Below are 23801 nucleotides of genomic sequence, written 5' to 3' on the forward strand. Positions count from 1 at the left end.
ACATGATGTTGATAATGGTGAAATAGTAGTTTCTCTCAATATTATAAACAATGTCTCAGGTATCAGGCAGCCATAACCATTTTTCATAACCATTTCATGTAAAGACTTTCTGTGATGAAGCTTTATTTTTCAGACATCTGGTTCCTATCACCACCACTGTGAACAGTTCTGACTTGGTGCGTTTCACATTAAAAACCACTCTGTTGGCTTTACAACCACTGAATTATGCAGGAGATCCTGAAAAATTGGTGGAGTTCCTCTTTAAGATATATATATGTATATATATATATATATATATATATATATATATATATATATATATATATATATATATATATATATATATGTGTGTGTGTGTGTGTGTGTGTGTGTGTGTGTGTGTGTGTGTGTGTGTGTGTGAATGTATGTGTGTACGTGCACACTGGGATCATTAATCTCCAAATATATGAACCAGTAAATGTTCCTTATGGAAAACATGTTAATAGGCAAGCTGAGTCAATGGTCGACCACCTCCTTACAGTGTACAGTGGATTTAAAGCATGGCTGAGTCAGAGGATTTAATGGGTAAAAGGCAGTAAAGCATAAAATTGAGCTCATCATTAACCCTTACTAACACTGCAGGGCTTGAGAGTGAAAAACAATGTGTCAGCTCACCTGGTTTATAGTTGGGCAGCTCACTCACACCCGGCCAGCTTTCTTCTGTGGGCACCCCCAGAACCTGGATGGGAAGAGTGGGTGGGAAGACATGCTTCTGAATGCACTTGCACTAATCTGGGTACTAATATGAACAGATGTGTATATGTGTATATATATATATATATATATATAATATCGAGAAAGAGAGAGAGAGAGTTGATGGATGGATAGATGCGTGTGAATGATATAAGGGGTTAAATAGACATAACACTCATAATTACACTTACTTTGCATAATTAAAGGCCTTAGTGCAAAAACATGGCATAAAGCATAGAAAACAAAACATCAAACAAAAGCATTCATATTTAATGGAATGCAAATAAACAGCAATCAAAATGATGAGAAGAAATCAGAGAGCACAGAAGGAATAATGTAGAAAGAATAATAACTGTGATGTGCTTTAAAGTTGCTGTTTTTGATTATCTAGGTTATTCGAATTTTATGCATTAGGCAATTTTTCGATACTATGTATCACAGGCATACAGTTGCCAGCAGCTTTAATGCTGTGATCTGAGGTGCTGAAAAGGTTGTATTATTTACTGCTGTTACTTTTCTCCATATTGCCAGATCCTAACGTACTGGCAGACATGGTTGTAATGCACACTGAATACACGCTTACTGTCCAAATCTTCAGCAACTGCTCCAAGACATCAGCCACACCAGGGAACGCTGGCGCCCCCTGCAGCATCTCAATGAAAATGCAGCCAGCACCCCTACAACAGAAAACAACTGCTAGAAAAGACTAGAAGTTTAGCCAAAATTGTCAATAAACACTTGAGTTGTGTTGGTTATTGACAAATTTACTTCAGTGTAAAAGAGTTGTGAAAGACAGAAAAACAGGTACTGCATCAGCATCAAGAGTACAAGTACTTTTAAAAAGCCTGCACTCTGTCTCACCAGATGTCCAGTGCTGTTGAGTAGTCTGTGGAGCCCAGCAAAACATCAGGCGGTCTGTACCACAACGTCACAACTTCTGCTGAATATGTTTGGCATGGGATGGATTTGGACCGGGCCAGTCCTGCTCAGAGAAAGGACACCACAAGACATTTGAAAGAGCTGAAGAGAAGAACTGTGTAATGTAATTATATGAAACATATAACATAGCACATATGTGACACTGTCATTACATATGGACACTTACATACTCTGTAGAGGCTGTGTAAAATTTTCACTGAGAAAATCAATAAAAAATGACCTTTGACTAGTTAGGCCCAAACACGGGCGTATCGCTGCTGTTGGAACAAAACCTCGTATCTCCAACATGGTAACTTTACAGGAGAAGGAAAAAACTTACATTACTTTTAATGTAAGTCAATGGAACCAGAAATTTTTCCAAGTAACTTTGAGCCGTTTCTTTTGGTCCACTCATCATGAAATTTACACACAATGTAAAGAACAACAGGGATTTTCAAATTAAGTCAAAAACTGAAAAATATAACTATACTGTATATGTTTTTCAGTTTTAGACACATTTTGAAAATGCCTATTCTCCTTTACACTGTGTGTAAATTTCATGACGAATGGACCAAAAGAAACGGCCCAAAATGACTTGGAAAGAAGTCTGTTTTCATTTTCTTACATTAAAAGTAAAGTAGGTTTTTTCCTTTTCCTGTACAAGGTACATGGATTTGTTCTGACAACAGCGATATGCAATATACATAAAATACATTATTAAATATATTATGTTAACATATATATATATATATATATATATATGCCCACCAAAGTCAGCCAGTTTGAGCTCTCCTAAGTAGCTGATGAGCAGGTTCTGAGGCTTTAGGTCCCGGTGCAGGATCCTCCTACTGTGGATATATGATAGACCTCGCAACAGCTGGAACATAAAGATCTGATGGAGAGATAGAGAGAGAGAGAGACAGAGAGTGAGAGATTATTTCCTTTCCTCTGCTTTGAACTGAAGCCACGTGAAGCCGAAGGCAAAAGCAGATCGTCTTACTCGAACATTGTACGAGTGCAGTCCTCCTGGGTGCTGTATCATATACTGAGCCAAGTCTGTTTGCTGACAGAGGAATAGAGAGAGAGTGAGAGAGAGAGATAGAGAGACATTTACATATTTATACTATTTGTATGACACATTAAGATGTTGAGTACTGTAATAGTATTATTTGATATGTAATTATTATTATTATTTTATACTATGAGAATTGTGATGTGACAAATGTGTTGCTGGAGCCCTGCAGAGGTAGAATATGGGGATGATGGTGGTCTGTACTTACCACATACTCAAAGACGAAGGTAAGAGACTCGCGTGTGTGGATGATATCATGGAGCAGAACAATATTAGCGTGCTTCAGGCCTTTTAACAGAGAGGCTGGGAGCAGAAAACACAAAGTGCAATCTATATTCAGAGTGGCAGACAAATGCACTAAATCAGTATTATTCAACTTGGAAAATCCTAGCTGGTCCATATTTCTAATTGGCTCCATATTCCATCAGTCATATCAAACGCCTCAGAATAAGTGTGCTAATTGGTCATTACTCTTGTGAAAAAAGCTAATTTACTCAATTTCTCCAAATGTAGCAAATCACCCGATGCAGCTTTATATGGGCAAAGTCTAGGCTTTGTTTGTGACACTGCATGACATTCTGTTATCCATAAAAATGGACAGAAGTACAGATAAAATGTGTTCAGGATTGCCGCTACTGCTGTTTTTAGATACTTGTCTTTTTGTCCATACTTTGTTGATTTTTCATAGTATGTGACAGTGTCAAAATAAACAATATTTTGATATCTGAGATCACGGAAAGGTGTACAATGACCTGAAAATGTAACCATAAGCTGTATCTGTTGTAAACATGCCTACTTGCCCCCTCCAGCACTGCAGCAGTAGTTTCCAGAGTGAGACTTTCCAGTTTAAAGATTTGGAAACCCCCTTTTTTAATGAAGGATCCTGGTGGGAGGAACATTTCAAACTACAACTGCTCTGGGGCTGCATTTTGGGAGGAAGCTGCTTTTTTCTCTTGTTAGCTGGTGTATATGGAAGGAAGGCGGATAACTAATGTTACTACAAGGAAGCTGAACAGATTATAACAGCTGTATAATTGCAGCCACTGTCTTTAGATCATCGTTGCAATGAAAAGAAAAGATTGTTAAAACAACACCAATGGCACGTCACATGACAAAGATAACAAGCTAACCACTTAGCAAAATATGTGGGCCAAATCCTTAGATTTGTTCTGGCCTAGAATCAGCTAGGTCCTCAGCCCATATCTGGCCCACACACTGTTGAATGTGGTCCAAATCTGGTCCAACTACATTGTTGCTCCACTGCTTTTTTGGGGCAGCTAGCTACCTAGATACCGCTTTTCTCTGACTGACAGGCTAAAAACTTGCCACCCATTTTGTGCTGGAGAAAGACAGAACTGCTGTTTTCTTCACGATTTGTTTGACAACTAAGGTAAGAGTTTAATGCATGAACGCTAGCTCGGTTACATTTGTAGTCTATAGTTCAGTGGCTAGGCTAGCAGTCATTTGTTGATACCACAGGGATTTGATTGTATGATGATTTTGCGCAGTGCATGCTGGGTATTGTAATGAGAGAACACTGATGAAGGACACTATGCTGTGCGACAGAACTGCATATTAAGCTTAAAGTTTTAGGCTAAAATGCACATTCAACTCAACACAGTTTGAGGCGGTGTGTGATGAATTAGGCCAAAACAACAAAGAGCTTCAGGGTGGATAACACTGGTAATGCTGCATTGGTACTATAGGATTTTGTACTAATCCTGAGAGAGACTTAACCAAGATTTCAGTAAAAAACAGTTTTTAAAACTGATTGTTCCAGGTCACAACTTCATGTGGTTAATTGTTTTTTTTTTTTTTTTAAACATGCAAACTCATACAAACACTTTCATTTATAGTAAATTACTTTCAGTTTATATTAATGAGCAGAGACCTACACATCAACATAGTAAAGGAAAACTTATTTGTGATCCTGAGTTTAAAGGCAGTTTTTATTCAACTTGTAACTAATTTACAAAGTAATCTTAAACTGAAACTTTGCTTGTGTGTAAAAGTGATTTCAGAGCCACTCGGTCACTAATTAATAACGTTCTATTAAAAGACTGGTTTACCAAGAGAGACACTGGAGGACTTTCACCTGAAATGAGTTCACAAAGCGAGTCTGGTTATAAAAATGATAACAGGACATCAGAGCCAGAATTACTCTTTTAGTACTTTTACTTTATACTTAAGTACATTTGAAAGCAAATACTTTCCTTCTTTTACTCAAGTTGAGGTCTAGAGTAAGGACTTCTACTTTTACTGGAGTAATATTTTACCTTGGGTGTCTCTACCTTAACTCAAGTACTTGATTTGTGTACTTCGTCCACCTCTGGGTAAGGGACGATTTGTGTACCTAAAAATTTTCAGTGAGTTATTCTTTTAAAGCAATGACATGGAAAACAGGCAGCCGATGAGGCTTGATAAACAGGTCCTGCTTTCTCTTACCCTCTCTGATAGCAGTGAAAGGAATGCCCTCTTCAGTCTTCATACGGATCACCTTTAGTGCCACCAAGTGGCCGTTTATCCTTCAAGCAAAGCAGAGACATACGTCAAATGAGCTGAACCACAGAAACTAAGCCATTAAGAAGGTTCGGTATTAGTGGAGGCCTATAATTTTCATGTGAGTACACTAATGTTCACTCTCTACATCAAGCTTTTATGAAACTTAAAAGGAAATCAAACCTGATTTCTCAAACTTTCTGCAAAATCCAATAGTTGAGATGGAAACAGTCATTCAGAGTGGTTTAATATGAAATGGTTCATTGTAAAGCAACTTACAGACTTGTATTTTTATTTACAGTGGTGGTGATAGGAACCAGAGGTCTCAATCTCTGCAACATGTATGTAGCCATTTTATTTGATATTCAAAAGGACGAGTCAACCTCTGTGAGTCATCTGAGTTGTTATATGTGATGTTGATAACAGTGAAATAGTAGTAAATCATGTAGTGAGTAAAAAAACAATGTCTCCACCAGGAATGGCTTCTAAAAATCAGTTTAAAGGCCAAAATCGTATATTAAAAGTATCATACAACAGTGTCTAAGGTAAGAGTCAGCATATTGGAAACAAATCCATGTAATAGCTTTTTGTGATGTAGCTTTTAGAGGCTTTAAACTCTTCAGATGTCTGGTTCTTATCACCACTACTGTGGAAAAATCTGAATTCTCCTTTAAAGCACGAGCGTAACAGTAAAATGAGTGCATTCATTTGGATTGGTAGTGTGTCGTTGGCCTGCACTGAGACTGGCTGCTGTTTGGTCAATGTACCACACATTTCAGCCCTGAAAAAATGTGATAATAAATGGCTTCAGAGTTCTTATTTACAGAATTGGCTGATGATTTATGCTTACATTGCATAAGGACACTCTTTCCTTAAAGAGCCCCTTTGCAAACTGGAGCAAGTGGCAGTCACCACAATATATATTCACAACGAAAAGCCTCTTCATTCAGTACAGTTATTTGTTCCTTCACTCTTTGTCCATTTTATTAGCTCCATTTATCCATGTAGTTTTACTATTGTAGACTGTTTCTCTGTATGGTTTGTTATCCCACTTTCACCCTGTTCTTCAGTGGTCAGGACCCCCACAGGACCACCACAAAGCAAGTACTCATTAGGTGGTGGGTCATTCTCAGCACTGCAGTGACACTGACGTGATGCTGACAAGTTAAGGTGTATTGCGCTAATATGGGTGGATCAGACGCAGCAGTACCATCCACAAAGTAGATGTGTCTAATAGAGAGGGCAGTGAGTGGACACAGTGTTTAAAGTCCAGCAGCCCTGCTGTATCTGATCCACTCGTACCTGCTCAACGCACACTAACACATCACCACCACATCAGCATCACTGCCACACTTCCACCACCCAATTAATACCTGCTCTGTGGTGGTCCTGTGGGGGTCCTGAACATCAGAACAGGGTGAAAGAGGCATAACAAAGTATGCAGGAAGACAGTCTGCAACTACGAAGTGCACCTATAAGGTAAGTGAAGCTTATAAATTGGACAAAGAGTGTAGATACAAAGATGTGTACTGAATATATATTTATATATATAGGAAAAGGAAAATATACAGGAAAAGGAAAAAAACTACTTTACTTTTAATGTAAGTCAATGGAACCAGACTTTTTTCCAAGTCATTTTGGGCCATTTCTTTTGGTCCATTCATCATGAAATTTACACACAATGTAAAGAGCAGCAAGTATTTTCAAATCATGTCAAATCCTGAAAAACCACAAAAAAAGTTTTCTTCCAACAGTGACCATATATGGGCTCTAAGCGAGAGCTTATATCACTTATAACAAAAACATCCCTGCCTGTACCGTAAGCACTGGATGTCACTCACTGTTGAGGGCAAATGATTTTTTTGTCAGTATGAGAGAAAGCTGGATTGATTAATGTGTCATTCAACCAGCAGAGGGCAACCACAGCACTATTCTGCTACTGACTAGGCCACAGTATGTTTACACGAACCCAGATCGATGACACTTCAGACCACTTTCAATCATTTTTACTGTGCCCTCGGCAGCTTCAGCTTACCATTAAGAGCTTCACACCTCCGCTCACAGTACAAGAGGAGTTATGGACAGTGATAAGTGCCCTTGTGCTTGGGTAGGTTAGTTGCAGCAAGCTATATAACTAGCCATGCAAAATTTATAATGTGTAACTTTTTTCATACATTTGGACACAATGTAGATTTATTCTGTGAATAATTGCTTTGTTTGGTTTAGAACTGTGACTTGCCTCATATGTTATATTGTTGCAACCTGTGTAGACACATTTCACTTAAGCTAATGAGGTAATAAAACGGCTCTGACAGTGTTGCGGGAGATTCAGTTGAGGGGAAATGGTGAGGCCAAGTGGGAATGTTGAAATGTGGTGTGTTAACACTGGCGCTGCGGTGTGTCAGTTTTCAGAATGGAATGACTTTATAAAAACAGCTTAATTCGTAAGAGACTGGTGGGTTAGATTAGCCTGCAGATTAGCCTGCTGTGCTAGTGTTTAGACGTCCTATCCGGGGTGCACAAGTCATACCCCATAATTTCCAGCCAAACTGGCAACTCCATCATTTTCCAGGAAATATTTCTGAGCAGATGAAATATCAGACACTCCACTTGCATAAGGAAAAGAAAAGTCAAAGGACAACAAGTGAAAAAACAGTTCCAGAAATCGGGCTCCTAACATGTGTGAGACGTGGCAGACCACCAAAACTGCCACCATCAGATAAACTTTCATCTTTACGAGATGAAAAGTCAAGGAGAAAATCCAGCTTCACTCTTGCTTCAGATCTAAAAAAAAATCCTATTTCTCAGCCCGAAAGATGCAAATCTGTCAAAGCGCCGTTACAGAGAATAGAACATTAGCAAAGCTAACAAAGAAGCTGCTGATGAACCAGAAACAATGAACTGACCACCTCAGAGTCCAGAGCTCAGGGTCACAGCACATGTTTGGGACTACTTGGTCCATGAGAAGCAGATTATTCGAGGCCTCTGTGTAATTTCTGTCAAACATATGTTTTCAGGTTTTCCCCACACAGAAGATAAACACCTTGTACTAAATGGCCATTTGTTACAAACAAATGAAAGGTGGTCTCTGACTTTTGCACAGTATCGTTTGCATGCATATGTGTCTGCGTATATGTGTTTGAGTGTAGGTACTAACCTGCTTATTCCTTTGTACACTGTGGCGTAGGTGCCCTCTCCTAGTTTCTCCAGGTTCAGGTAAGAAGTGGCTGTTCCAAACTGCAGCCCTGTGTTCTGTGAACACAATACAGCATATGTGACTACTGTTTAGATATAATGTGGTTGTGTGTCTTCAAAATGCCTGAGTCTGTGACTGTGTGTGTTTGTGTGTGCTCACCCACTGGAACTCCTGCTGGAAGCTTTTGCCCCCCAGCGGGTCGCTGTTGCTGCGTCCTCTCTGCACTCGCAGCCTGCGCACCTGCAGTGTGTGGAACCAGTGCGGCTGAGGGGTTTCAACGCCATCCACGTCGCCCAGCTACAGAGAGGGAGAGAGAGAGAAAGAGAGAGAAAGAGAGAGAGAGAAGAAGGATGGTGAGAGATATGACAGCTTAAGATTAGGATGTGATGTGTGATCATGTGATTCTAAAGGCATAAATTCCAACAGGGAATTGAGAGAAAGTGAGGCATGGAGAGTAAAAAAACAGAAGCCCTGACAAAGAGTGAGATATGGAGTAAGTGATGTGTCTAGACAGAGAAGAAAATCCACAAGTGCTAAAATATAACCTTTACAGACAATCTACAGTGACTCTTACAGTAAAGGCCCCGTTTACAGCAAAGTTCCTTCTGTGCTGGACACAAGTACAGGTGACCAAAGGCAGCTGGAGTCTACAGCAAAAAGGACTGTTTCCATGCATTATTAGGACATAATAAACTACAGGAAAGATGTCCCATTATAACACCCTAATCAATAGTAAACACGGCTTTTGAATGTTTTCATGCCCTATTATGACATCATAATATATAGGAAAGATGACTGTCATGACTGTTTCCATGGAGGCCCAGATGTGTACACAGTTTGGAGATCTTCCTGCTTAACACACCTGATCCAACTCATTAGTTAACTGCCAGTTTTAGTTCTAATCTATAGGAAATATGACTGTTATGACTGTTTTCATGTTCTATCATGACAGCATAATCAGCATGTAATCTGACTGTTATAACTGTTTTCATGCCCTATTATGACATCATATTCTATAGGAAATATGACTGTTATAACTGTTTTCATGTTCCATCAAGACAGCATAATCAGCATGTAATCTGACTGTATAACTGTTTTATTGCCCTATTATGAAACCATAATCTATAGGAAAGATGACTGTTATAACTGTTTTCATGTTCTATCAAGACAGCATAATCAGCATGTAATCTGACTGTTATAACTGTTTTCAAGCCCTCTTATGACATCATAATCTATAGGAAAGATGACTGTTATGACTGTTTTCATGTTCTATCAAGACAGCATAATCAGCATGTAATCTGACTGTTATAACTGCTTTCAAGCCCTCTTATGACATCATAATCTATAGGAAAGATGACTGTTATGACTGTTTTCATGTTCTATCATGACAGCATAATCAGCATGTAATCTGACTGTTATAACTGTTTTCATGCCCTCTTATGACATCATAATCTATAGGAAAGATGACTGTTATGACTGTTTTCATGTTCTATCAAGACAGCATAATCAGCATGTAATCTGACTGTTATGACTGTTTTCATGTTCTTTCATGACAGCATAATCAGCATGTAATCTGACTGTTATAACTGTTTTCATGTTCTATCATGACAGCATAATCAGCATGTAATCTGACTGTTGTAACTGTTTTCATGCCCTCTTATGGCATCATAATCTATAGGAAAGATGACTGTTATGACTGTTTTCATGTTCTATCAAGACAGCATAATCAGCAAGTAATCTGACTGTTATAACTGCTTTCAAGCCCTCTTATGACATCATAATCTATAGGAAAGATGACTGTTATGACTGTTTTCATGTTCTATCATGACAGCATAATCAGCATGTAATCTGACTGTTATAACTGTTTTCAAGCCCTCTTATGACGTCATAATCTATAGGAAATATGACTGTTATAACTGTTTTCATGTTCTATCAAGACAGCATAATCAGCATGTAATCTGACTGTTATAACTGTTTTCATGCCCTATTATGAAACCATAATCTATAGGAAAGATGACTGTTATGACTGTTTTCATGTTCTATCATGACAGCATAATCAGCATGTAATCTGACTGTTATAACTGTTTTCAAGCCCTCTTATGACATCATAATCTATAGGAAAGATGACTGTTATGACTGTTTTCATGTTCTATCAAGACAGCATGATCAGCATGTAATCTGACTGTTATAACTGTTTTCAAGCCCAATTTTGAAACCATAATCTATAGGAAATATGACTGTTATAACTGTTTTCATGTTCTATCAAGACAGCATAATCAGCATGTAATCTGACTGTTATAACTGTTTTCAAGCCCTCTTATGACATCATAATCTATAGGAAATATGACTGTTATAACTGTTTTCATGTTCTATCAAGACAGCATAATCAGCATGTAATCTGACTGTTATAACTGTTTTCAAGCCCTCTTATGACATCATAATCTATAGGAAATATGACTGTTATAACTGTTTTCATGTTCTATCAAGACAGCATAATCAGAATGTAATCTGACTGTTATAACTGTTTTCAAGGCCTCTTGTGACATCATAATCTATAGGAAATATGACTGTTATAACTGTTTTCATGTTCTATCAAGACAGCATAATCAGCATGTAATCTGACTGTTATAACTGTTTTCATGCCCTATTATGAAACCATAATCTATAGGAAAGATGACTGTTATAACTGTTTTCATGTTCTATCAAGACAGCATAATCAGCATGTAATCTGACTGTTATAACTGTTTTCAAGCCCTCTTATGACATCATAATCTATAGGAAAGATGACTGTTATGACTGTTTTCATGTTCTTTCATGACAGCATAATCAGCATGTAATCTGACTGTTATAACTGTTTTCAAGCCCTCTTATGACATCATAATCTATAGGAAAGATGACTGTTATGACTGTTTTCATGTTCTATCATGACAGCATAATCAGCATGTAATCTGGCTGTTATAACTGTTTTCATGCCCTCTTATGACATCATAATCTATAGGAAAGATGACTGTTATGACTGTTTTCATGTTCTATCAAGACAGCATAATCAGCATGTAATCTGACTGTTATAACTGTTTTCATGCCCTCTTATGACATCATAATCTATAGGAAAGATGACTGTTATGACTGTTTTCATGTTCTATCAAGACAGCATAATCAGCAAGTAATCTGACTGTTATAACTGCTTTCAAGCCCTCTTATGACATCATAATCTATAGGAAAGATGACTGTTATGACTGTTTTCATGTTCTATCATGACAGCATAATCAGCATGTAATCTGACTGTTATAACTGTTTTCATGCCCTATTATGAAACCATAATCTATCGGAAAGATGACTGTTATGACTGTTTTCATGTTCTATCAAGACAGCATAATCAGCATGTAATCTGACTGTTATAACTGTTTTCAAGCCCTCTTATGACATCATAATCTATAGGAAATATGACTGTTATAACTGTTTTCATGTTCTATCAAGACAGCATAATCAGCATGTAATCTGACTGTTATAACTGTTTTCATGCCCTATTATGACATCATAATCTATAGGAAAGATGACTGTTATAACTGTTTTCATGCCCTATTATGAAACCATAATCTATAGGAAAGATGACTGTTATGACTGTTTTCATGACCCATTATGTCATCACAATTTCAGAAAAGACCTCAATATGTGTTGTTATAGCTTAGCCTGGGCAGGTCTGACAAGTGTCCAGAATTAAAGAAATTTTCAAACCAAATACACAATATCGCAGGATGGGGAGTGAAGTGTTACTGCTTTTCCAGACTGAAGACACAAGACGACACATATTGGACTGTTAGCATATCCTGCAATATTCCTACTGTTGATACTCAAGTGCATTTGACCGCAAGTACTTTGAACTTTAACTCAAGGAAAAATGCAAATAGAACACACATATTTTCACTTCCGTAATATTTTACCGAGGGTATCTTCACTCAAGTATGGTATTTGCATAATTTATCCACCGTTGCATTTTGTATGCCTCCGCCAGCCAAAAGAACATGATTTCCCTACGGTGCTGTACAGCCTGTTATGTATTCCTACCATTTTACAATCAAAAAGGCAGACCAGTTAATCTAAATGAGATGTTATGACTCACTGATGACTGACAGCTCCCGTTCTCGCTACACATTACCTCTGTGATTGGCAGGGACGACACACTCCAGCTTTTTGTAGGCCTCTCTTCCATTTCCATTTCCTCATCTTCCTCTCTCCATCTATCCCTAGCCTCGGACATGCTTTCCTGCCCATTCCTGACCTCTTTCTCTTGTCCACAACACCAACAGCATTTGCTCACACATAGAGAACCCCAGAGCCGGAACCTCCATAGCAAGTCCTCCATTACTCTCTTGTTCTCGCTGTGGGTCGGCCCTGTTGCTCATATGACCAGCATGAGTGTGTGTGCGTGTGTGTGTTGTGCGCAGCAGCCTGGTCTCATGACCATCTTTCGTCCTTAGGAGTAAAACAAAAACAGCCATGTTCTCTTTCCTAGTAGGAACAAGCATGTCCATTCAAGCAGGGTAGAGACTAGGAGGAGTGAGAGAAAGCAGAGAATGGCAGAGAAAGAGGATGCAGTAGAGAATGTAAAGGACACACAGACTGACACTGACAGATGCCGGTCAGTATAAAATCAGTCCAGTATTTGGAGCATGTACTTTATAAAGGGACTTTTTGTGGAGGCCTGATTGCAGATGGGGTTATTGAAGACTCCGGTACTGAATAACCGTGACTGGGTTTGCACAGAGGCTTGACGAATAGTCTTAAATGTGACAATCACCCCTAAACTATTCAGCCGGTGGTGATGGTTATTATGGCTGAATGTAGGGGAAAAGGTAAACCATAAACATCTGGAGTGGAGTATTAACCGCTTAAAATCTGAGGCTTATTACATACTAAGGCTTATTATTCAGTAACTACAGAGACATCAAGGCCAGGGGAATTTCACAGAATTAAAAAAATTTGTACGGAATTAAGTAGATGTAAACAAAGTCACTCGGAGTGGTTTGAGGTGAAATGCTTCACTCTGAAATCATGCTGGTTTGATGTGGAAAACAGTCAGGATGGGTCACAGTGGTGGTGATTGGAACCAGATGTCTGAACATTTTCACGTCTTTACCTCCAACACAGAATGGCATTACAAGAAATTATTATGAATATGCTGCCTGATACAGTTTTCTAATAGTTTTGAGAAAGTTTGGCCTGAAACATCATCCAGAGCATTACGTATAGAAACCCGTAAGACACTGTAGGTTCGCTGGTGGGTTTGGATAGTAAATAAAAGGATTAAATCAGCTTTTTTAGACTTCACACCCCCTGGTTCCTCTCACCACCACTATAAAGAAATCGTCTGTTTCTCTACAATGAGGCATTTCCCAGCAAAACACTCTAAATTACATTGTTTACATCTCCACAACTGAATTACAGAGAAATTGTGAAAAATACAAATAAAAGCGTGGTGGGTAGCGCTATCGCCTCGAGGGGGGCCTGGGTTTGATTCCCCTGCCGGGTGACCGGGGTCCTCTCTGTATGGAGTTTGCATGTTCTCCCCGTGTCTGTGGGGATTTCCTCTGGGTTCTCCGGTTTCCTCCCACAGTCCAAAGACATGCAGTCAGGCCTATTGGACATGCTAAATTGCCCCTGGGTGTGAGTGTGTAAGTGACGGTCTGTATCTGTCTGTCTGCCCTGCGATGGACTGGCAAACCTGTCCAGGGTGTATCCGCCCTTACGCTCCAGCACCCCCCCGTGACCCTGAGGGAGAAGCGGCTTAGAACATGGATGGATGGATGGATGGACAATACAATAAATTTAATAGAGTGTGAGCAGTAAGGGAGGGAGTAAATGGAGGGAGTAGGAGAGAGGGAGAGTAAGAGGAGAGAAAGAGGGGTGGAGGATGTGGTCCATGTTGTCTTAGATTACGAGCCTCATAGCTCAATTAGAAAGACTGCGATCTGCAAGCTGTGACTCATGTCACTAAAGTGAATTAACCTGTACCTTGAAACAACCTGCATGCACACGTCCAACTCAATGACACGTCAGATAGGTATCTGATTCAAGGCCCACGTGTGAGATCTAACTGGAAAAGAGTGAATGTATGTGTTTATACAGCTCTGAGTCACAATAAGGCAAAAAATCAGATGTGTGCCACAGCCTGGTAATGTACACGTAGCCTGAGCGCATAATGTGTCCATGTTTGTCTATGTGCATGTGTGTGTGTGTGTGTGTGTGTGTGTATGTGTGTGCGTGTGTGTGTGTGTCTGTGTGTATATATGTATGTGTGTGTGTGTGTGTGTACATGTGTGTCTGTGTGTGCATCTGTGTGTATCTGTGTGTGTGTGTATATGTGTGTGTGTGTGAGTGTGTGTGTGTGTGTGTGTGTGTGTGTGTGTGTGTGTGTGTGTGTGTGTGTGTGTTTGCGTGTGTAGGAAATAAATGGGCAGAAGACCAGAAAATGAAATGCCAATCAAAATTAGGACAGCAGGAGAGGAAGAACCCTCAGTAGGAAGAGAGAGAGACAGAGAGAGAGAGAACTGTGTGTGGCTGCGTCCAGAAACCCTAAAAGCCTTTTCCCACCGATGCTCCTTCTCTCCTTCATGCCCCAGAAAGTGATTTCATGATGCCATCTTCATGAAAGAGGCTGCACCTAACACCTGCCGAAGTGGCATGCAACACAGCACACACTGGTATATGCTACCTAGGAGGTTTTGGGAGTGACCCCTGCACGCACAGCAGAAAGGATGAACAGCACAGAAGATAACCAAGTACACAGCCTCGTTCCTCCTGTTACTGCTCGTTCTTTCAGTTCCTCCTGCTCCTTTCCTCTGCTTGACTCCTCTGCAATCTTCCCAGATGGAGGAGAAGTAGCAAAGGTTTCTGGATGTAACCCTTGTGTCCTTTCTCTCATCCTTCTTTGCCCTTTCCCTTCTACTCTCTCTCTCCTGCAGGTGGCAGCGCTGTTTAAAATCTATAATTAAATTTTTTTCTATGAAGAAACACACAGCAGTGAAATCTCTCCTCCCCTCAGCTCTTCCTATATGATAATGCTGATGTTGTTTTTTAAGGCTGTAGAGACGGCTTAAGGCTACTTACCTCCTGATAGCCCAGATGTCTCTGCTTCAGACCTGGGAGAACAAAAAAGAGCATATTTCACTCAGCTGGAACCAAAAGGATGAACACACATTCTTTTACAGTTGCAAACTGTACAAGTAGGAGATGACATATAAAATAAAAGCTTTAAAGACAGAACTGGACAGGAAAGAATAAAGGTGAATGAATAAAGAAAAGACAGGATAAAAGGATAGAATAGTAAAAATCAGAAGGAAAGAACAAGACCAGCCAGGAAAGGATAAAACAGGGTGAAACATCAGGACAGGATAGGACCAAAAAGGAAAAGAAAGAAAAGGGAAGGAAAGGAAAAAAAGAGTGTAAAAAGACAAGATGACAGGACAGGACATGATGAAAGAAAAGGTCAGAATAGAACATGAAAGGACATGAACAGGGAAAAGGAATTGAAGGGAAGGGAAGGGAAATGAAATTAAATGATATGAAAGGAAAGGAATGGAAAGGAAAGGTAGAAAAAGGAAAAGGAAGGGAATGGAAAGGAAAGGAAAGGAAAGGTAGAGAAAGGAAAAGAAAAGAAAAGGAAAAGGAAAAAAGAAAGGAAAGGAAAGGAAAGGAAAGAAAAGACAAGACAAAACAAAACAGCATGAAAGGAAAGGACAGGAAAAAGGAAATTATCAAAGGAGACAACAGAATAGAACAAAAGAACAGGACAGCATAAAAGGGAAAAAGAGGACAGAACAAAGCAGGACACGAAAGGACACAACAGGACAACAGAGCACACCAAAGGACAAGAAAGGAGATGACAGGAAAGGACAGAAAAGGATAGAAAAGGACAGGAAAAAAAGAAGAGGGAAGGAGGAGAGCAAAGGGCCAGATGGTTCACCTGTGACACTCAGAGAGAGAACAGGTGTCACAGCACAGAGCAACCACAGGACATGTGGAAAACATGAGGAGAGGAGAGGACAGGACAGGACAGGAGAGGACAAGAGAGGAGAAGCAAGGAGACAAGATGAGAGCAGATGAGGGGAAAGAGAGGAGAGTGTCAACTTAGCTTTTCTGCAAGAGCGTTAAGACCTCATTTGAGAGACTAAGAGAGAGACTAACTGAAGTAGAGAGAGAGAAAGAGAAATGTAAGGATGGTGTCTCTCTCTCTCTCTCTCTCTCTCTCTCTCTCTCTGTCTCTCTCTCTCTCTCTGTCTTTGGAAAAGGCCATTAGATACATTGGAGCAGGAGAGATGTGTGATGAGATGTGACAGGTGAGACAAACTGCCTCTGGAGAAGTTTCTGAGAAAATCTTAAAAAACGCTTTTTAAAAACCGCTCAGTTTTTATACACCAGTGGATGGCACGACCTCTGTAACCTTATTCAACAGCCGCAAGAAGCGCCGGCCCACAGTGGGCCCAAAACCTGTCGTACATTTCACTTCCTGAACTTGTACAATAAACTCATGCTCCCATGACCAAAACAGGCATTACAGCGTTCACGCAAGAGCGATTTATAATCTTAGTATGGAAGTTGACATATAAACGTACAGGTCAGGTGACTAAAGCAAGAGCAATTAACTCAGTATAATAGGGTTCCGGTGGGACCGCTCCAGATTTCATTTACTAAAAGCTCTTCTTGGCTCAGCACTGGCCGGACAGCGAATGCCACTGAATTAGTGCCACAGCGGATGTCCTCAGGAGTGGTAGTGCAGGGTTGCCTGCCAGCAGTGGCCTCCAAGGGCATTTCTAGGCATTTTTAAACAGAAAGCTCATTTGCATTTGTGTAAATCCACTGTCTCCTTAAAACCACAGCTGAAGATGCACGCAACATAGCGAAAAATCAAGTTTATACAACTTCTATATTACTCCAAATGTAGTAGGAGCGATGAAGCTAATGGACATTTCTAGCCATCAGTTAGCATTGTGAAAACAAAGCATATGTAACACAGCTGCGCAATAAACTTACAAAACACTGGCAACCTCACCAAAGTACCCGACATAAACCAGCACACCCTGTCGAGTTCCTCTGGCAGCAACGGCATAAAATTGGAGCAGTTGGTGTTGATATTTAATAGGAGATTTACTCTCCTGCAACTTCATTTCAATTACCCCAATTTTTTCAATCATCCATGTTTGGAGTCTGAATTGAAACTTTTTTTATTTTGGCTAATGTTGCCAACATCACTGAAGTTTATAGCCGTCAGTTAGAATTGCAATAATTCATCAGTATCAACACACACCTTAAGTCATCTCAAACAGACTGTATTCTACAAACAGACAAAGGCAGATTGCATAGCATTAGTAACAGCCACTTTGAAGTAGTAGTGGATGGTATGGCCAAAAACTAATATCATGGCATAAGTAACATTTTTGATGGTTTCAGTATATATCATTGTATATACAGATGCTTAAGTAAACCTATTTTTGTACATTACTGGTACAAAAATAATATGTAAAACATTTTTAACAACCAAAGTAAACCTGAAAAATTAATTGTGCAAAATCCTAAAAACAAAACTGAACTATTTATTGTGACGACAACAGAGCATAACACACAGGGGTCACTACGCTTCAGCTGCGAGAAGTGACTTCTATTTAATACACCGGCAGACAGGGCACATACAGAGCACTGAAACCAAAGGGAAGGTCAACTCTAGCCATATGTTTCACCCTGATAATGATCAACCCCCAGCACAAAACGTCACAAGTAACATATACAGATAACTATAACTAACAAACTACAAACATACACACAAACAGTCCCTTCGCTGGAGGGCATGCACATACCATGAGCCATCTGCCTAGCCAAGCCGCTAGAGTCTCTCGGTTCCAGTGCCTGCCAGTCACAGGACGCTACAGATAAACCTATTGCAATATGACTATCTAACACTAGACCCTGAGGCCTGACAAAAGCAAGGACCCAACCAAAGCTTCACCAAAATTCTCAAGTCATTTGTTTCATATGTGTGTACACTTATACTTCCAAACATCAGAAACTGCTGGAATTTGGAAAATGTTACAGTCATTCATGCTTCAGTACGCCTCGTTTTGTGAACAAATCTGATACATCTGATGCAGCTTATCAAGTCAGAAGGCTCCTCAGAGGGTACGAGACAGCACAGAAGGCTAAGGCTAACTCCGTTCCTTTATGTCTGCCTTGAAAACAAAGCAGACTACTTCAGATGCAACAGACAGGAAAGGATAGGCAGAGCAGACTAAATAGGCAGGAGGTGATCGAGAGTCTACTGTGTTTCATTTTCACTAGAAACGTGACTGAAACATCCCTGGCTCAGCCATTCGGGCTAACATTAGCATGGTTTGCGCTGTTTGCATGATGTGTTATCTATGCTTTTTTGTGGCATACCGGTAGAAAACACTATACTTAAAGAATAATTTCAACAAGTGTACCGGACAATGTTTTCCTCCATGTTTCTCGATAACAGTATGTCATACAGTGTAAGAAACCAAGAGTAAGCTATTCTAACTGAGATTACTTCAGAACTGTATGCTAATGGCAGGATATAACGTCCATAACGTGGTAATCTGGGTTAAATTACATATTGGGTAAGGGCAAAATTCCGGTGGGTTGATAGGGACATCCTAAAAAGAGGCATCCAAATGGGCTTTTCCTTGCCTTACTGATTCTCTTTCAGTGACTTTCTGTGTCAGCATTGTGTTCTTCCACTTTTCCGCGCTGTCTGTCTCTCCTCTTCCACTGCAATGATATTCATGAAAGAGGCAGACAGAGAGCGAGAGAGAGGCTCAAAGTGCACATAACTCATGCTCCAATGCACTCTAGTGCTCAGAAACTCACTCTCATGCTTTATTTCCCTCTTGTCCTTCCCTCCATCCTTCTTCTGCTTTTACCTATTTCTCCTCCTTTCTCTTTCCACCCATTTCCCCAGCTCTTCTAATCACTGTCTATCCATCTTATCATTCTTCCTTATTCAAATCCCGCATATCTATACCGTGTCCTCTGTGTACTTTTTATTTTAGTAGTCCTACAGCTCTCTCTCTCTCTCTCTCTCTCTCTCTCTGTCTCTCTCTTTATCTCTCTCTCTGTCTCTCTCTCTGTCTCTCTCTTTCTCTCTCTCTCTCTCTCTCTCTCTCTCTCTCTCTTTATCTCTCATTCCTGTTCTCCTAAATGGCCTGCAGGGTTTGCAGGCTGATCTGCATTCTGTGGCTGTAGTGTGTGTAGGCTGGTGAGAGACGGTAACTGGACAGCTCTGTGTGTAGCTGGCCGTCTGTCACTGCAGGCCAGGACAAGAGGAGTGATCTCCTGGCAAAGAGCCAGGAGTTCCCGCACACTGTATACCCCATGATATTCTACTAGAACTCTGCTTTATTACCTAAACAGCGTCTCTGTATTCATATTGCTTTGCTGTTGAGAAGCTGGTGGCTAATTTAACTGTCCTTGTGAGCAATTATTTTAAAATATCATTTGTCAAGGCTTATTATTGGGGTCTAGTGTGACTGTAAGAGCTAGGCCTTCAGTTTGGGCCATAAATGTCAAAACTCTGTCAGAAACAAGGGAAAAAATCACCACTGCAATCATGCTAATTTCTGCTGGAACCCATATGGGATTGTAGTACTATGTTAGTATTTTGTTAGCATGTAAATTTTTTTTGGCTGTTCTAAATTAAACCTGGACATTTGAAGCTGGCAAAAGACACTCCATGTTTTGTTTGTAGCTTGTATTAACATACAGTATATTCTACATTGCAGAAGTTTTACAGTGACTCTTTAAAAGCCCTGACATAAGGCCGCTGCTGTGTTCCTTATGACTGAAATGCACTCGTACTTGCAGTCAGAGAAGTATCTAAAACTTTGAGAAGACCTGGTGTGAAGTTTTTCTCACAAATTTAGCCCCACTCACTGTAAGTCAAAACATGATTTTTTAATTTAATTTAATTACATTTAAATTTCACTGCCACTTCCTAATTATGTTAGTGTTGAAAGCGGTGGCATATTATGTCATCAGTCCAGCTCCTCAAATCCTAAACCAGAGGTCACTAATAGGCAGACTGCAGTCTGAGTCCGGACCCAGATCCTATGTGGGCCTGGACCTAAAACCGATACGAAGTGAGAAACAGCAGTCAGAGAAGAAAGTGAGTCAGGGGAACGTTATCTACATGGTGACCTCTGAAAAGAGAAAACTGACAAAAATGTTGTTGAAATATTACTGAATTATACTTTATTTGATTTGACATTCAGTTGTTGCCTGCATAAGATGTTGATATACTTCAGTAAACAGTATATGGCACTGAGTCATAATGCAAGTTAGACATTATGAAGTTCTGGACCTTTGCCTGAGGAAATATCCTCAAGAAAATTGGCTGTTTCAAGAAATTAACCATTTTGTTTCCAACTAAAACTTAACAATGAAATTTTACCACCAAAAAAAACCCCCATAAACAATGTTGCTAGATTGGGCAGTTTTTTTGACAACCCTTTGCAGCTATAACAGCTTCAACTCTTCTGGGGAGGCTTTCTGCAAGGTTTAGGAGTGTGTTTATGGGAATTTTTTACCATTCTTCCAGAAGCACATTTGTGAGGTCAGACACTGATATTTTATGAGAAGGCCTGGCTCACAGTCTCAGCTCTAATTCATCCCAAAGGTGTTCTATCGGGTTGATGTCAGGACTCTGTGCAGGCCAGTCAAGTTTTTCCACACCAAACTCACTCATTCATGTCTTTATGAACATGTCTCCACTGCTCTAGAGTCCAGTGGCGATGCTTTACACCACTACATTCAATGCTTTGCATTGCACTTGGTGAGGTAAGGCTTAGATGCAGCTGCTCGGACACATTCCATGAAGCTCTCTACGCTGTTCTTGAGCTGATCTGAAGATCACATGACGTTTGGAGGTCCCCGCTCTGTCATTTTATGTTGCCTACCGCTTCGTTGCTGTCGTTCCCAATTGCTTCCAATTTGTTATAATACCACTGACAGTTGACTGTGGAATATTTAGTAGCGAGGAAATTGCCCAGGTGGCGTTCGATCACGGTACCATGCTGGAATTCTCTGAGCTCCTGAGAGCGACCCATTCTTTCACTAATGTCTGTAGAAGCAGTTTGCAGGCCTAGGGGCTTGATTTTATACATCTGTGACCATGAAAGTGATTAGAACCCCTGAATTCAATGAGTTGGATGGGTGAGTGAATACTTTTGGCAATATAGTGTATTTCTACCAAGGACCTGCAGAATCCTTTGATTACAGGACTAAAGCTACGAGCTGCAGAATTCCCATGTTGCTATTGCTCTGTATAATGTCCTGCTTTCCTGCACTACTCCACCTTCCAACTCTAAGAGGCTGGAGCGCATCTTAAACAGGGCAGCAGTTACATTCTGGTGACTTAGGAGGAATGGAATATTCGAATAAGAAGCCAACTTCAGCTTCATGCTGGTGGGTCCAGTATCCAACTGACACAGTTCTTCAAGTGTATATTCAGGTTTAAACATATGCAGTTGAAGCTCATTTGAAGCTAAGAAAACATGGTCTTCAAATTTGTAATGAGACATTATATTGATTTTCTGAGTACACTTGCTTGGCAAGTAAACCCAGGATGAAGTATTAATATTTATATTGTATGCTTGCTAGAATATAACAATTAAAATTTATCTGCAATGCAATAGAACATTAGAACTTGGAACATTTATGTAGATGTGACATCTAAACAAACATGTGAACAATGTTGCATATTATACATGTCATCAATCATCATATTGATTGGGAATTTTGCCAGCATTCTGTAAAGCTTGTTCAAACTTACAACAGTAGCTCTGAAGGAATGCATGTGTGGGTGGGGCATAAACAGGTCGAATGAGATGGAATAAGCTTGCAATTCAAGTAATTAAAACAATTAACACAATGGCTAAATATAACGATGTAACGAGGTGCGAGGAGGCGGACGCATATGCGGAGATATGCGAGATTAATTAAGGAGAAATCCAGGGTCATGGTCAGAATGGTCCAGGTTCATATAGCCAACACATAAAGATCACGGGACAGACATGACAATAAAGACCACAGAACCTCAAACAAGAATCAAACACTACAAACAACACAGACAGAGATTCAAGCAACAGCAAACAAAGACCAGCAAAGACAAGAGGCAAACACAGGGCTTAAATACACATGGAAAACGAGGGATAGGTGGAAAACAGGTGGAGACAATCAGGGGCGGAGTCATGAAATGAGGGGGCTAAACCAAAACATGAACACATGGACAGGACTGGGAGGGGCCAATCATGACACATAAAAGAATGTTAATATTGTATTGAATGAACATATTATAGACTAGTATTAAAAAAACTCAACTAGTTTGCATTGAAGTCCCTATAGTTACTTAATAATAACCTTTAGTATGGAATAAGCCTGGGATTTTAAGGGGTTAAAGCCTTGTCACCTATGGACATTTGAAAAATATTGATTCCCAGTTGGAGCTTGTTTTATTTTCCGTTCCGATCGTGGACTGAAGCTTGAACACACCAGCAGAATGTGGCAAAATGCAAGTGCAACACACAGTAAGCTGAGCTGAGCTGGAGATAAGACTCCATAGGGAGCCTGGGCCTGAGCAGAATTTATATCAACATAAAATTGAGCAGATACAATCACAGGAAACTTCATAACAATCCCCCACCTCACAGCTCTACCATGCTGATATACAGGTAGAGACCGGAGCTCAGCTCTTAGCACAGTTTGTGTTAGTTATCAATAGTCAGTTACTGACCAAATAGCTGCCCTTGGCTGGACATTTCTGGGTGGTGGACCACTCTCGATCAGCAGCTTCCAAAACTTTTTAAAAGTTTAAAAAATTATTAATATATATAGAACAGTAGTTCACGACCTTTTGGAACACAAACGACCATGAAATGTTTTGTGGCCCTCAAGAAGATTAATCCGGCGTGATCTTTTTAAATGCAATGAAATATAACACAGTGTAGCCAGATGGGATCTCACTTGACTGGAAGCAACACCAAAAGAATCCTAACATTTTCTATATGTAGTCATTTACTAATCATAAATGAATGCCATGGTCATGAGTCATTACATTGACTTGCACTGAATATATTTATCTAGCAATATATATTTTTTAATTAATCACTGGGCTTGACTTAAATATTTAAGCATTTTTAATAATCTGTCATATTGACTGGTTTGGTCAAATGCTTATGTATTTTAATTCATTTTTGTGGTTAAAACAAAAAACAATTAAATGACGGCCAATGGCCACCAAGACCCACAGTTTGAGAACCACTGATGCAGAGTAAATGAGACCCGTGGCATGTGCAATCTTAAAATACTGTGCACCGCTTT

General features: G+C 39.8%; 1 protein-coding gene across 1 annotated transcript in view; it reads right to left on the minus strand.

Annotated features, from left to right (window-relative positions):
• cdk15 (cyclin-dependent kinase 15) overlaps positions 1-23801 on the minus strand; it is a 40271-nt gene that overhangs the window by 13244 nt on the left and 3226 nt on the right. The window contains exons 2-11 of the mRNA XM_017702177.2: positions 15525-15556; positions 8577-8714; positions 8379-8473; positions 5168-5247; positions 2931-3025; positions 2651-2713; positions 2419-2542; positions 1594-1714; positions 1316-1409; positions 655-718 (exon numbers count right to left, since the gene is read on the minus strand). Coding sequence (XP_017557666.1) covers positions 655-718; positions 1316-1409; positions 1594-1714; positions 2419-2542; positions 2651-2713; positions 2931-3025; positions 5168-5247; positions 8379-8473; positions 8577-8714; positions 15525-15556 — 906 coding nt within the window. The remainder of the gene's footprint in view (positions 1-654; positions 719-1315; positions 1410-1593; positions 1715-2418; positions 2543-2650; positions 2714-2930; positions 3026-5167; positions 5248-8378; positions 8474-8576; positions 8715-15524; positions 15557-23801) is intronic.

This window comes from Pygocentrus nattereri, chromosome 30, assembly GCF_015220715.1.
Source record: "Pygocentrus nattereri isolate fPygNat1 chromosome 30, fPygNat1.pri, whole genome shotgun sequence".
NCBI classification, from domain to species: domain Eukaryota; kingdom Metazoa; phylum Chordata; class Actinopteri; order Characiformes; family Serrasalmidae; genus Pygocentrus; species Pygocentrus nattereri.